This window comes from Ornithorhynchus anatinus, unplaced genomic scaffold (assembly GCF_004115215.2).
Source record: "Ornithorhynchus anatinus isolate Pmale09 unplaced genomic scaffold, mOrnAna1.pri.v4 scaffold_561_arrow_ctg1, whole genome shotgun sequence".
Lineage (NCBI taxonomy): Eukaryota > Metazoa > Chordata > Mammalia > Monotremata > Ornithorhynchidae > Ornithorhynchus > Ornithorhynchus anatinus.
In genome coordinates, this window is record NW_024396865.1 from 135,870 (window position 1) to 151,465 (window position 15,596).

The 15,596-nt window shown below is 53.6% G+C and overlaps 2 protein-coding genes and 1 long non-coding RNA gene across 3 annotated transcripts in view; 2 read left to right on the forward strand and 1 right to left on the reverse strand.

The window, feature by feature from the left end:
- The window catches only part of LOC114808922, a 42,105-nt gene extending 37,218 nt beyond the window's left edge, over positions 1-4,887 (forward strand). Inside the window, exon 3 of the long non-coding RNA XR_003756684.2 lies at positions 4,729-4,887. This is a non-coding gene — a long non-coding RNA (uncharacterized LOC114808922). The remainder of the gene's footprint in view (positions 1-4,728) is intronic.
- A 43-nt stretch (positions 4,888-4,930) lies between these two features.
- LOC120638204 (NANOG neighbor homeobox-like) lies at positions 4,931-6,270 on the reverse strand. The gene is made up of 3 exons (XM_039911053.1): positions 5,961-6,270; positions 5,368-5,447; positions 4,931-4,970 (listed from the first exon to the last, which is right to left on the reverse strand). Exons 1-3 carry the CDS (start codon positions 6,246-6,248, stop codon positions 4,931-4,933), a joined length of 408 nt encoding a protein of 135 aa, XP_039766987.1. The 5' UTR covers positions 6,249-6,270.
- A 2,400-nt stretch (positions 6,271-8,670) lies between these two features.
- LOC120638205 lies at positions 8,671-10,444 on the forward strand. The gene is made up of 3 exons (XM_039911054.1): positions 8,671-9,004; positions 9,583-9,659; positions 10,109-10,444. The coding sequence occupies exons 1-3, from the start codon at positions 8,671-8,673 to the stop codon at positions 10,442-10,444; spliced, it is 747 nt and encodes a 248-aa protein (XP_039766988.1).
- The last annotated feature ends 5,152 nt before the right edge of the window (positions 10,445-15,596 follow it).

A 15,596-nucleotide genomic window follows, 5' to 3' on the forward strand; every position in this document is an offset into this window, starting at 1 on the left:
CCTCTCCCCAAACCATCTACATTCACAAGATGTGGCTTCCACAGATTTCCCCGAAAAGCCTCTGTCCAAGGCACTCCCTTTTGTCACCTTCCCTCTCACCCTCTACTCCAACCAACCACCCACCCACCTTGCAGTCTTTTGATATATGGGGCCTCATATCCAAAGGACAAGCAGTGGCCTTCACTACCTTAGTAAATGGGCACTGCTACACCATGGCCCAATATTGAGGGTGGTGGAATCCACTTATCTGAACTCTGCTAGTTGTACTGCTGGGCATAACCTAGAATTTCTACCGGATTTCTACCGGCCCTTTGACCGTCCTGGATAGAAGGAGTAGTGGGGTGTTTCAGTTTAACCGAAATGAGGGCAAATAGTATTAGTGGCCTTTGCCCAGTCCATGACAAGGTAGGAAAGAAGGCCGGTTCTAGCAAGGTGCCGAGATCTCCTGCTGCTGTAGCAGCGGTTAGGAAGTGCTATCCTTGATGGAGACCTGAGACAGGCAGCATAGCAGGAAGAGATATCGAGCTGCCATTCCCTTCCCCTTGTCTTCTCAGATGGGACCCCTGTTCTCAGGTCCATTTTAGCCTATTCTCCCCCACCCCACGTGCTCTCGATTCGAAGATAGTCAGAGCTCCGTCCGAACCACCTCGGGTGCTTGCTTTCTCTCCCCTATCCCCTGTGTTCACCCTGGTGGTGCCGTGAGGACTAGAGCTGCGCCCCCCTGCAACTGAGAGTACTGTGGGACTGTGACCTTGGCCCCTCGCCTTTCTCCAGCACTCAAGGCCCATGGCTGATGCAACCAATGGATATGCCTAGTAACCGCTGGAAGGACAGGTCCAACCTCTTTAATAATTTTCATCCCTTTCTCACCTTTCATACCTTTTCTCTTTCTCCATGCCTACCCTGACACTTGCGACTTCAAGATCTACAAAAATGTGACTATCTTTCTACTGCACCCTCCTACTCAACTCCTCAACTCCATTGATCTACTGCTCCTCCACCCAACCTCATTCACTCACCAACCTGGACACGCCCGCTCCTGAACACGCCCGCTCACATGGCTTCCACTACCTCCTCTATGCCAATGATATCTAAACCTATATGGCCAGCCCTCATCTCTCCTTCTCTCTACAGTCTCGTATTTCTTTCTTCCTTCTAGAAATCCCTACTTGAATGTCCTCCCCTCACCTTAAACCTAACATGTCTAAAGCAGAACTTCCCACCCAAACCCTGTCCTACCCCTGATTTCTCCTCACTGTAGACAGCATCACCTTCCTTCCTGTCTCACAAGCCCAAAACCTTGGCATTATCATTGAGTCCTCTCTCTCATTCACCCTACATATTCAATCAATTACTAAATCCTTCGGGTCCACCTTCTCATATCTGCCCATTCCTCTCCTTCCAAAACACTATCACGTTAGTACAATCATTTATCCTCTCCCGCCTGGATTATTGTAACAGCCTCCCTGCTCATCTCCCAGCCTCTTGGCTCTCCAGTTCATACTTCACACTGCTGCCCGCATCATTTTTTACAAAAACGTTCAGACCATGCTTTCCTTCTCCTCAAGAACCTTCAGTGGTTGCCCATCCATCTCTGCATCAAACTCAATCTCCTCGAAATTAACTTTAAAAAGCATTCAGTCGCCTCGCCCCCTCCTACCTCACCTCGTGAAGCAGCGTGGCTCAGTGGAAAGAGCCCGGGCTTTGGAGTCAGAGGTCATGGGTTCGAATCCCGGCTCTGCCATCTGTCAGCTGTGTGACTGTGGGCAAGTCACTTAACTTCTCTGTGCCTCAGTTCCCTCATCTGTAAAATGGGGATTAAGACTGTGAGGCCCACGTGGGACAACCTGATTCCCCCGTGTTTACCCCAGCGCTTAGAACAGTCCTCGGCACGTAGTAAGCGCTTAACAAATACAAATTCTAAGCGCTGGGGGAGACACAGGGGAATCAGGTTGTCCCACGTGGGGCTCACAGTCTTAATCCCCATTTTACAGATGAGGTAACTGAGGCCCAGAGAAGTTAAGTGACTTGCCCACAGCCACACAGCTGACGAGTGGCAGAGCCGGGATTCGAACCCATAATCTCTGACTCCAAAGCCCGTGCTCTTTCCACTCAGCCACGTTGATGATGAAGATTCTAATCATGATAATAATAGCGGTATTTGTGAAGAGCTTACTATCTTCCCCGTCTCCCTCATCCCTTGTCCCCCAAAATCTGGTCACCTAGAGTATTAAGCAAATTGACTCTATCAGGTGCGATCTCCCGAAAATCTCCCCTGCCCTTCCTCAGTCCCTTCTCCCTCCTGCTCCCTGTTCGACTGTCCCATATTTCCCAGCAGTATCTCTAGAGGAAATCTTCTGTCTCCTCTCAAAATCCCCCTCAACCTGCAAATCCCACCCAATTCCTTCACATCTTATTAAAACCCTTGCCCCATCCCTTCTTCCCTTCTTAACAGCCATCTTCAATTGTTCGCTCTCCAAAGGCTTCTTCCCCACTGCTTGCCAACATGCCCATGTCTCTACCTAAAAAAAACAACCCTCCTTTGACCCCACGGCTCCCTCCAGTTATTGGCCGGTCTCCTTTTCACCATTCCTTTCCAAATTCTTGAGCGAGTTGCCTACACCCGCTGTCTCAAATTCCTCTCCTCCAATTCTCTCCTCGAGCCACTCCAATCTGGCTTCCATCCCCTCCACTCCACAGAAATCGCACTCTCCAAGATCACCAATGATCTTCTTGCAAAATCCAACGGTCTCTATTCCATCCTAATTCTCATCGACCTCTCAGCCGTCATAATGATAATAATTAATAAGAATTATGATATTTGGAAAGCGCTTACTATGTGCAGAGCACTGTTCTAAGCGCTGGGGTAGACACAGAGTTATCAGATTGTCCCACATGGGGCTCACATTTTTTTACTCCCCATTTTCATAGATGACGTAACTGAGGCACAGAGAAGTTGAGTGACTTCCCCAAGGTCACACAGCAGACAAATCGACCACCCCCTTCTCCTGGGAACATTATCCAACCTTGGTTTCACCAACACTGTCTTCTCCTGGTTCTCCTATCATCTCTCTGGGCGTTCATTCTCTGTCTCCTTCGCTGGCTCCTCTTCTGTCTTTGAAGAGCACAGTTTGCACCTCGCATACACAACTTAATGCCCTTGGCGTTTTCCTTTCTGTGATCGCAGCCAGCCAGCCAGATAGGCTTCAAGTGAAGACCAATGTTGACACACAGTTCGGGGCCCGGGCGAGATGTCATGTAATAACAGAAGACAATTCATAGATTAGAGCAATTATGAGGACAAAGCTCGAAGTAAAGGTCAACAACGCTGCTCGCTTGTTATCCAAAGGGACCTTGTAGCCGGGGACACTCGGGCTGGTCTCAGCCCATATTCGGACTGAATACTAAAATCTGTGAGGTCACCCCCCTCCCTCCCCCGAGACTCCCGATCTTTTGACCCCATCCAATTTTCTCAACTCATCCTGTCCCATTAAGCCTTGAAGAACAATTTGACGCTGTCAACATTCCCTCTCTACTGAACTTAACTCACTCGTTCCAACAGCTGCAGCACAACAACTCAGCAGGTGGTTCTGGAAGAGGTCACAGGTCCTCCCTCCTCTTCACCACCCATGACGGCACACTGGGAGCTGGAAAAGATGCTCCGAGCTGCACAAAGGCTTGAATGAACAGACGGGGTCACGGTTTCGTCTATATACAATTAAATAGACTGTGAGCCCGTTGTTGGATAGGGATAGTCTCTACCTGTTGCCGAATTGTACGAATGAATGAAAAGAACTCAAAAGCTAAAGATGAAAGAACGGACGGGGGGAATTGTAGAGAGTGGAAAGGAAAAGGATTTTTTTGGATGCAGGCTTTCAAAGCGTAGTTAGAGTTTACAGGTTGGGGGGGCGGCTAGTTCTCATTGGGAACCCCTCTTTCCCTTCCCCTTCTCTCCCCCACCTTCTTCTAAGAAGTTCCATTCGTTCTGAGAAAAGGTCGCAAAAAAATGAGGCAAATGTTAATATTAAGAAATATTTTACTTGATTGTTTAGTTTATACATTTATCTAAGTAAATAAGTGATGGTTTCAATTTAGAATAGATCTTGGAAGCTAATGGCAATTTGGAGCAATATCCTCCACTTCAGATCAAATCCTTCACGATGAAACTTTGATGGGGTGAAATCCTTCAGAGATATGACAAAGTCTGCCCTTTCCAATGTCTTATGTTTTATGTTTTCGAAACTGGAATTACCAGGTTGCCCGATGTGGCGAGATGGGGGCGGCGCTGGGGAAGAGAGGGAGGAGATACCTTCCGTGAACTATGGGAAGAAGGAAGCCAGATAGAACGCGGGCTGGGGCGGTGAGGGGAAGGGGACGTGTTTCCTCCGAAATCAAAGTGTGTATAAGTTAACCTCGAACTGAACTTCGCGGAAGGGAGAATCATAGTTTAGGTGTCCGCAGCCAGGGCTCCGCCAGCTCCTCTGGGTGTTTCATGCTACCTCAGATCCGTCTCTGCACTCGTCAGCCCGGAAAGGGCAAAGCATTGAGGGTGGGGTGAGAGCCGGAGCTTGCGGAGAGAACAGGACTCTTTTCCCCAGTTCACGGGGGGGGGGGGAAACAGGAACGGAGAAGGTAAGGGACTTGCCCAAGATCACACAACAGGAATGAGGTATAAGTGGAACTGCAACTCGGGTCTGCTGAGTCCCAATGTCGTGCTCTTTCCAACAGGTCACGCCAAGTCCTGAATATCCCACCCCACAGACACAGTTACTAATTGCATGCCCGTGGAGACACGGGAGCATGCGTTCCAGTCGCGAGTCAATGATACTGTGTTTTCAAGCATTGGAAGCGGTGGGATTTCTGAATCCCGCTGGGCTGGTATCAGGGCATGGAATTGGAGATTTAGAAGGAATCACTCTTACCAATCCTTTTAAGCGGAGCACGTGCAGTGGGTCACGGGAGACTTCATCCTAAGAACAGTCCGGAGACAAAAGCAAACTTTGAAGCAGGCTTAGCTTTTAGAGACCATGAAAATAATAACACCCTGCATCTCCATGGGATCACGCTTATACATGAGGTACGGTGAGCTATCTCATAACAACCCTTCTCCATCCCCATCTCCCTTCCTGACCCCTAAAAACTCAGTCCATGTTGCGACCAGCCTCCATCCCCTGCTTTCCCTTTCAGTGTCTTGAGTTTGAGGGTCACAAAGACATCTCTCTTCTTCTACCTCAGGGTGAAGTGCATAGCCCCCTCCCGCCCTCAGGCTCCATTCACCTCTTGCCGCTCCACTCACGCTCCCTCCTCTTTCTCTGCGATTGAGATTAGGGTGCTGCCAGGGACAGACTTTCTGGCATATTAACTCACCTGGACAGACTTTGTCGCCTTCTCTGGACCGTAGCCATTTCTCGATATTTCCTTCTGGTGCTCTGAAACCAGGCTGTAACCTGGATGAGAAAACAGACAGAAAATCAGTTCAGTTTGAGTCGTGTGTGTGTGTGTGTGTGTGTGTGTGTGTGTGTGTGTGTGTGTGTGTAGGAAGACAGGGAGGTTTGGGGACGGGGCGGGAGCAAACCTATCTGATTCCCTACAGAGGCAATATTTGGCCTCATCTTGTAAAACGGAGATGTGATTCAGATTCCTGGGAGGTGATGAGCAACCACATCTCCAGCCCACGACTGCTCTTCAAGCCAGTTTAGCACAGGGGCTTGTGTGGTCAGATGCAATGGATGATATGGTGAGTGAAATGGGGAGAGGAGCTGAATGGGAGAGTGAAAGAAAAACATCTTGAAAGGTAGATGGGTGTGGGATGTGGGCAGAAGGGTTAAGGAACCTCATTTCTGTTTAAATGACTGATTTTTGGTACCATACTCGTTCCCTCCCCCTCCACTGTTCAGCTGTGCACTCCTCTAGACCTCTACCTGAAGGAACTCAAGCCCACAAAAAAGTTGGTTTCTTACCTGTGGAACGGATATCGCCAAATCTCCGGCCAGTCTTACTGCTTCAGGGGTCCTGACCCGATGCTTCATTTTAAATGTCATCCACAAGGTTTCCATGATGGATTTGCTCACAGGACGATTCTGGGAGGTTTTGTGGACCACCACCCTGTCCATCTTCCTCTTGGCTACGTTCCTTTCCTTTCCTTCCTCCTCTTTCTTTTCCATTTCATTACCTTCGTCGTTATTCCTAGCAATGCTGATGAGTCCAGAGGAAGACCCGGACCCATGTGTCTGATCAAGAGGTGCCATTCGTGGTTCCAGAAGGCAGGAAGGGGCTATTAGAGATAGAAAACGAACAGTAAGCAGAAGACTCGAGAAACGCCTGATATGCAATACCGCCGGGCTATGCCCCTTCCCCAGGACCCAGCTCTCACCAGGATCGATACATCCCTTCACCCTGGATTCACCCAGTATGCACAGATACATCCATCCCTCTCTAGAGATGTGGTGAGATAAACTTTTCTGTCATACTACCTGAACTTTGAGAGGTGCTCCTTATTGGGGGATCACGTCCCATGGTCTGGGTGTATTTCTCGTACCAAGATCGTTCAATCTCTTCGTCCCCTTCACATAGCGGTAGTATTGCGGAGGACACCATGTCCACTTCCACCGCAGAGATCTTTGGGTAAGCCTTTACAAAGCTCCAGAACAAGGATTCCTGGGATGCGATGGTTTCTGGCAACAGGAGAACTCTGCAGGAGAAAAGAAAGGAGAACATTCAGCCCAGGAGTTTTGCCCCATCGTCGCCACGCCTGCCTGTCGAGCCCTTCAGAAGCGGTAAATGAAGGGAAGCGGGCAACCTTTGCTTTGGGAGCCGAATTGGCTTACAGCCTTCTTTGGAGTGCCCCAGAGGACACAGTCGATCTGGGATGGACTTTTTCTACGGATTGATTGCTCCGTGACGAAGACCAGCCAAATCAGTTTGCTCTGCTTCCCGCCGCCTTTTCTCAAGGGCCCAGAAGGGGAAGCTCTACTCCTGCTGTGTTGGCTCCAATTTAGCACTTCCCCTATCTCCACGCGTTATGTCACGTTCTGCCTAGCTGGTGTGAGTGCGCTACTTGGTACCTCAGCTGATAAGAGAGACTTGGCTCTTGAAGAGCGATCAAGGGCGGGGTGCAGGCCCATCGCACTCCGGGGCAAGAGTTCACACTCTCACTGCCAATCCATTAGAAAGGTTAACATTTCAATGCAAAGTGATCCCTTACAGTTAATCAATCAATTCTTGTTAATGAGTTGAGAGTGAAATGAGTGCTGACTACCCCCTGACTGAATTATCCCCGTGCCTGTCGTTGGCGGAATGAGCCTCCCACGCAGAAAATTCTTGGGACAATAGTAGCACAACAGAACTCAAGCAGGAAAATGACGGAGCAGGCCCATCACTACGGCTATCTTACTGGTACAGGCTCTTATAATATCCCGGCTGGATTATTGTATCAGCCTTCTCTCTGATCTCCCTTCCTCCTGTCTCTCCCAGCTCAGAGCCCAGCATCCCCTGGCCCTTCCCCGCCCAGTCCGGCATCCCCTGGGCCATGGGGGAGTAGTGAGGAGTTTCAGCTCAACCGGAATGAGGGCAAACAGCATCAGTGGCTTGCGCCCGGTGCAGGAAAAGGGGCTCAGCGAGCCGGCGGAATTGGGGGTGGAGTGGTGGAGGCGGAGAGAGGGTTAAATGTCAGTTCACACACGACACCCAGATCCCCAGCTGCCAAGGCAGCGGTCGGGGAGCGCTGCCCATGTGTAGGCCTGGGACAGGCAGCGCAGCAGGAAGAGACCACGAGCTGCCATACCCTTCCCCTTCTCCACTCAGATGGAAACCCAGAGTCAAGGCCCACTTCAGCCCCTTCTCCCCTCCCCATGTGCCTTGGATTTGAGCGGTGGGCAGAGCTCCACCTGGCCCTCCTTCCTGGCTGGCTTTCTCTCCCTCTCCCACTCCCCAGAGCTCACCCAAATGGGTGCGGGGACCAGGCCTCAGCTCCATCCCAGTTCACCCACTCACTAACTTGCACGTAGTCTACAGGAGCCAGGACTGGAAAAGAGAAGCATTGACATCACCCTGAAGTCACAGGCCCGGATGCAAAACCCAGAGGCCTAAATCGGGTTTTTGTTTTGTTTTTGTCTGTCTGTCTCCCCCGATCAGACTATAAACCCGTCAAAGGGCAGGGAAGGCATCTGTTACCCATTTGTACATTCCAAGTGCTTAGCAAGCGCTCAATAAAAACTATTGAATGAATGAATGAATGAATGCACTCGACAGAGGAACATGGGACGCCTTTAATACATAATTTCCCATCAGGAAAGCTCCAACCCGAAAAACATCTTCAGGATTCTCCCCACATGTCCAATCAGTCCCCCAAACCCGCCGGTCTCATGTTCACAACATCGCCAAGATCCGCCCAGACGACACTCGTTTCACACCTCCCTCTTTCGCCCCTTTCTGTCAATCCGCAGCGTTGACACTTTGTTGCCTCAATCTCCGGCCACCAGGGGCGTGGGGCGATTTCGTGGGAGGAAGAGCCAATGCTGATCCGAGGAATTCGTGGTGACACCCTATTTAAATGTCGCAGGCTCGCTCGTCCCTGCCTGGTCCAGACGCAACCTCAGCCCAGAGGGGATACGACGCTGCCGGCCAACTGCTTCGCCGTCCGCTCGGATCTCGCTCCCTCCCTGTTGCAGGATGCGCGGCCCCGCCAGCCCCTTACCCAGCTCCGCGCGGAGCCATGGGAAGGGGTCTCGGCCCCTCGGAAACAAGAAGACTGGTCGGGGAAGCCCTAGCCGAGGGCTCTCCAGGAAGGCCTCGCTAGACAGCCCCGCTCAGGATAGTACGGGTTCGCCCTCACAGAGTGGGGTCCTCTCTACTGGGATCCAGGAGAAACGGAAACTGGGTCCGGGGCCCTCCCCGGGGCTGGAGAGAGATCGGCCCGGTTCTTTTCTCTTTCCTTCCAGCTGCGATGAGGATGCCACCCAGACTGCCAAGCGCCGCTGTATCCGGGTCTCTCCGCTGGCTGCAGGTAAAGTCCCTCTTTCTCTTTTTCTCCCGCTCGCATCCTTTCTTTTCCCGCTATTTCCCCAGGTTCCTCTCCTGCCATCCCACTCACTCCTTCTCGTGAAGCCCACCCTTTTCTCCCTGACATGGCTGTGGGACCTCAGGACTGCCTCTCCGACTCTCCCCTTCTTTATCTGCTGCTATTTGGGAACCCTGTTTCGGCGGTGACCCTGGCCGCGTGTCTATTTCGCTTTCTCTCCGCCTGCTCCCGAGTTCTTTCCTCTGCGACCCTCAAGGCCAAACTTTCCCTTTCAGATTCTTCCTGCTTAACCGGGTCCCAGGCCTGTGCCCGGGCTGCCCCTGAGATGTGATCCTGACTCCTTTCCTCAGGGCCTACCCCTTACCTCATCGTTTGTCCTAGACCACACGAGCTCCATCTGCACCTAAACGCATTCCCCCACCCCCTGTTGAACTCCTCCGGGTTTTCCACCTTGGCCTCCAGGCTTTCCTTCTTCCTGCCACGTCTTGATGGGCAAGGATTTTGAGGATTTGGGGGAACTCCTGTCTCTCTCGCCACCATTACCTGTGTTTGTTTCCCTACAGATGGCAGGAAGCTCGTGACCTCCATTTCCAAGAAGCCTGGCTCAACCCCGTCCATCAGAAGCCCAGTGCCATTCCAGGTGAGTCCTTTCTTTCTCCATGGGGTTCCCCCTAGTGTCGAAGGCTTGGCACGGTAGCTATTCCCGCAAGTCAGGTGACCGCGGCCGAAAGTTGGGGGTAGGATTCAAAGGCGGGGTGGGTGGCGGGGGGAGGGCGGGGGGCGCGCCTCTTGGGCACGGGTCCTGCGAGATGTCAATAGTCCTTAGGGATTCAGTCCGCAAACAAAACAAACCAAACAGTGGGAAGATCAGCGTGGCTAGGTTTTCCCCGACGCATTGCCGAGTAGCCGTATCTTTTTCACTGCAATAGGTATCGGGGGGCGGGGGTGGGGGCGGCGGCATTTGGCCAGAAGACCTTCCCGCCCCTACCTCCTTTGAGAAGACTCTAAAGGTACTTCGCTAGGATTGAAAGAAGAAGCATTTGCTTTCTCTTTGCTAATAACAAGATCTTCTGTGTCCCCTTCCTCCAGGTCCTGCTGGATGGTGAACCCATCACCGTGAATGAGCTGGAGATGGCCTTCCAGAGATTCTTTGGTTCCCAGCGGTCAGGGCTGGAGGTCCCGACACTGAAGTGGGTGGATGGCTCCGTCCTGAAGTCAGACCAGGAGGCCAATCCCCACCTCTCCTCCCTCACAGCGCAGGCCAGAGGCAGGTCAAATCCACTGAGCGACAATGAGGACTTCTGCCTCATGTCTGCGGTCTCCTCGCCCCGAGCCATCTCCATCCACAAGCTGCGGCTCCTGCGGATTCCCCGAAGAGCCTCGGTCCGACCGAGGGCCCGTCGCCGCCTGTGCTGGGACTCCTGAAGATTCGCTCCTGTCCTTCAGTTGTCCCCAGAGGCTGGGACAGGCTGGTGCGGCCTGTAGATTTCCACCATCACTGATGGTCTGCGAGGGGCGCGGACCTAGTCACGCACATAGAGAGCTAAGGCCCTAGTCGCCCTCTCTCCCACCCTGCCAGCCTTGGTGTCCTTGGAGACGTGGGTCCTCAGACGCAAAAGCGCTGGTGATCCCTGTCTCCGTAGAAAGGCACTGCTACAACCTGCCCAGTTCCTGAGAGCGGTGGCCGTCACTTACCCGAACTGTGTTGGGGGTGCCGCTGGGCAGAGCCCAGCATCCCCCTGCCCTCCCCCGCCCAGTCCTGCGTCCCCTGGGCCTTGGGGGAGTAGTGAGGAGTTTCAGCTCAACGGGAATGAGGGCAAACAAACAGCGTCAGCGGCCTGCGTCCGGTCCAGGGAAAGGGGCTCGGCGAGCGGGAGGGAGTGGGGGTGGAGTGGTGGAGGCGTGGAGAGGGTTGAAGGCCAGTTCCCACGCGACACCCAGATCTCCGGCTGCCATGGCAGTGGTCGGGGAGCGCTGCCCGTGTGTAGGCCTGGGACATGCAGCGCAGCAGGGAGAGAGCTCGAGCTGCCATACCCTTCCCCCTCTGCACTCAGATGGGAACCCAGAGCCCAGAGCCCAGCCCCACTTCAGCCCCTTCTCCCCGTCCCCACGTGCCTTGGATTCGAGCAGTGGGCAGAGCTCCTCCTGCCTGGCTGGTTTTCTCTCCCTCTCCCTCTCCCTCTCCCCAGAGCTCACCCAAGTGGGTACGGGGACCAGGCCTGAGCCCTCCCCCTGCACGTGGAAGTCCCGTGGGACGCTCGAGCCAGCTCCCCGCCCCTCCCCAGCACCCAGGATCCCGAAACCGGCCACGTGGTAATGGAGATCCCAAGATAGAGGGTCACGGCATGGCCACCAGGGACCGTGACCCAGGGGGCGATGACTCGAGGCTGGGAGACAGCATCCTGGACTAGGCCCGGAAGCCAGTGGAAGCACGGGGCCCACCTCCAGCTTCTTTTTGGAAACCATTTGGATCCCTTTCGCACCTTCCTTCTCTCTTTCTGCAGCCTTACCTTCACACCTGGGGATTTCAACTTCCACACCGCCTCCTATCGCTTCGCAATTCCACTGACCTCGTGCTCCATCCCACCTCACCCACTCACTAACTTGCACGTACTCTACAGGAGCCAGGGCTGGAAAGAGAAGCACTGAAATCACCCTGAAGTCACCGGCCCGGATCCAAAACCCAGACGCCCAAAGATTGACGACTCTTTTCTGCTAGGTATTGCTGGTTACTCAACGAGCAGGTGTCAGTACTGAATAAAGGAAGTGAAGGAGGTTGACCATCTGAATAACCTATTCTCGTGGAGAGTTATTTATTTGGAGTTTTGCAGGAACAGAGCATGAGTAAGCCCCACAGAGCCAAAATGACCATGAGGAAAGAGCGGAACGTCCCACCGAGATTGAACTTTGGATCGCTCAACCCAGAGATCGGAGGGCTAGACATTTCCCAACTCCCTCTCCTTTCCGCCTTTCTGAGCCTCTACACACTCGTGATGTTCCATCTCCTCTGCAACCGACTGCTTCCTTTTCCCTTCTCCTGGAGCCGGGACGCGGGAGGAAGAATGTCACGATCGTTAACACTGTCCTCGGCGGCTTCTTGCCAAAGGAATTTCCCTCTGCTGGGGAGTCTGAGGGCCACCGAGTACACTCACAAGGGGAACCCAACTCGCAACCCACGCCGGACATCCTCAGGGCTCCCTCCGCCGCCTCAGAGACATTTGGACATGAGCCCTTTCCTCTCCATCCAAACTGCTACCTTCGTCAATAATAATAATAATGATAAAGGGGCTATTTGTTAAGCCCCCACTATGTCCCCTGCACTAGGGGAGTGCGGGGCGCGGGGGGGGAGGAGGGGATACAGGGCGATCAGATTGTCCCACGTGAGGTTCACAGTCTTAATTCCCGATGAGCTGACTGAGGTACCGAGATGTTAAGTGACTTGCCCAAAGTCACACAGCGGACAGGTGGCGGGGCTGGAACCCATGACCTCTGCTAGATCTCCTAAGCCCGTAATCTTTCCACTGAGACACGCTGTAGTCACTCATCATATCCTGACTGGATGACCACATTCGCATTCTATCTGATCTCCCATTCTCCTGTCTCTCCCCACTTCAGTCTGTACTTCACTCTCGGCCGCTGGCCGCTTGACTTTGAGTCTGATCGGGTAGGGTCGGCTCGTCCCCCGACCCTGGTCATCGCCTGCTTATTAACACTATTGTAGTGTGCCTTACTGTAGCATGTTGCTATATTTGCGATCTCGCTTTTTATTGTTTATTGACGTCAGATTTTGAATTTGATCAGGTCGGCCCTTAATCGAGCCTACCCCCGACCCTGGTCATCGCCCGCTTATTAACACTACTGTATTGTATCATACTGTATCATGTTGCTATATTACCGATTTCGTTGGTTACTGTTTATTGTTGTTAATGCTGCCACCCACCTCTCTGGCCTCACCATGTCCCTCCTCCCCCCATCCTCCCTCCCGCCCCTTCCTATCCTCCCCTTCCCCTTCCCCTCTCTCGCTCAGCTCTTTCCCGCTCTCTCCTCTGCCTCCTCCCCCCTTCCCCTCCCCCGCCCTAGAACCCCACTTTACCAGCGCTTCCCCTCTTCCTCCTCCCTCTACTCTCCCCCCACCAAACCACCTCCTCAGCCCCTCCCCCCTTCTCTCTTCCCCACCCACGCCCCATCCCAGTCTTCTTGTCCCACCGCTACCCCTCATCCCCCTCTCCCCGTCCAGGGCCCCACCACCACCTTCCCATCCAAACCCTTCCCTCCCCCTGCCCTTTCGCCCCTCCCCCCCTTGCACCCACAGCTACTTTCAAGTGTGGCCTCTGGAACCCCCGCTCTATTACAGGTAAGCTACCTTTCGTCCATGACCTTTTCCTCTCCCGCTCTCTCCTCCTTCTCGCCCTTTCAGAAACGTGGCTCACTCCCGAAGACACGGTCTCCGCCGCTGCTCTCTCCAGCGGAGGCCTCTCCTTCTCCCATTCCCCCGGACTCACTGGTAAGGGAGGAGGCGTCGGCTTCCTCCTCTCACCCCGTTGCCGCTTCCGCACTATCCCTCCTCCCCCCTCCCTCTCCTTCCCCTCCTTCGAAGCCCATATCATTCGCCTCTACCACCCCCTCCAGATACTTGTCGCCCTCCCGATCCCACCTTCGACTTCTTCAACCACCTAGACCCCTTTCTCACCTTCCTTCTCTCCTTCTCTCTGCCCACTCTGATCTTCGGAGACTTCAACATCCATATGGATGTACCCGATGACTCCTCTGCCGCCCGCCTGCTATCCCTCCTCGACTCTGCCGACCTCCTCCTCCACCATACCGCGCCCACTCACCGACTTGGTCACACCCTCGATCTCGTCATCTCCTACCGCTGCACTATCTCCACCCTCACCAACTCTGAAATCCCTCTCTCTGACCATAACCTTCTCACCTGCCTCATCTGTCACACTCCCTCCCCCTGCAAACCTTCGCTACTGCCCCACAGAGCCCTCCGCTCTCTTGATCCCATCCGTCTTTCCAAAAGCATCTCTCCTCACCTTGCCGCCCTGTCCTCACTTCCCACTCTCGATGATCAGGTCTCCGCTCTCAACTCCACCCTCTCTACTCATTTCGACTCTCTCGCCCCCCTTTCCCTCCGCCGCTCTCGCTCCACCAACCCACAGCCCTGGATCACCTCCTCTGTCCTCCTCCTACGCTCCTATGCTCGAGCTGCTGAGCGCTGCTGGCGAAGGTCCAAGCACCAAGCCGACCTCACACACTTCAAATTTATCCTTTCCTGCCTTAACTCTGCCCTCTCCTCCGCCAGGCAAAACTTCTTCTCCTCCCTCATTGACACCCATGCCCGTCACCCCCGCCAATTGTTCCGGACCTTTAACTCTCTCCTTAGGCCCCCTGTTCCTCCCCCTCCCCCATCTCTCACCCCCAATGATCTGGCCACCTATTTCATCACAAAAATCAACACAATCAGGTCTGAGCTCCCCAAAGTCACCCCTCCGCCTCTCCCTTCCCCCCCACCAACCCTCTTCCCTACTTTTCAATCCTTCCCTGCAGAATCCTCAGAGGAGATCTCCTCTCTCCTCGCAAGTGCCACCCCCTCCACCTGCGCCTCGGACCCCATTCCCTCTCACCTTATTAAAACCATCGCCCCTGCCCTCCTCCCTTCCTTAACTTCTATTTTTAACCACTCAATCTCCAATGGCTCCTTCCCCTCTGCCTTCAAACATGCCCACGTCTCCCCCATCCTAGAAAAAAACCCGCTCTTGACCCCAATTCCCCCTCCAGTTATCTCCCTATCTCCCTACTACCGTTCCTTTCCAAAATCTTAGAACGAGTCATCTACAATCGCTGCTTAGAATTCCTTAACTCCCATTCTCTCCTGGACCCCCTCCAATCTGGCTTCCGTCCCCTCCACTCTACCGAGACTGCTCTCTCTAAGGTCACCCATGACCTCCTTCTTGCCAAAGTCCAATGGCTCCTACTCCATTCTAATCCTCCTTGACCTCTCTGCTGCCTTTGACACTGTCGACCATCCGCTCCTCCTCCACACCTTATCTCACCTTGGCTTCACGGACTCTGTCCTCTCCTGGTTCTCCTCTTATCTCTCTGGCCGGTCATTCTCGGTCTCCTTCGCTGGCGCCTCCTCCCCTTCCCATCCTTTAACTGTTGGAGTTCCTCAAGGGTCAGTTCTTGGCCCTCTTCTGTTCTCCTTTTACACTCACTCCCTTGGTGAACTCATTCGCTCTCACGGATTTGGCTACCATCTCTACGCAGATGACACGCAGATCTACATCTCTGCCCCTGTCCTCTCCCCCTCCCTTCAGGCTCGCATCTCCTCCTGCCGCCAGGATGTCTCCACCTGGATGTCGGCCCGCCACCTAAAAATCAACATGAGCAAGACTGAGCTCCTCATCTTCCCTCCCAAACCCGGTCCTTTCCCAGACTTCCCTATCACTGTGGATGGCACGACCAATCAATCCTTCCCGTCTCTCGGGCCCGCGATCTCGGTGTAATCCTTGACTCGTCTCTCTCGTTCACCCCACACATCCTATCCGTTACCAAGACCTGCCGGTTTCAC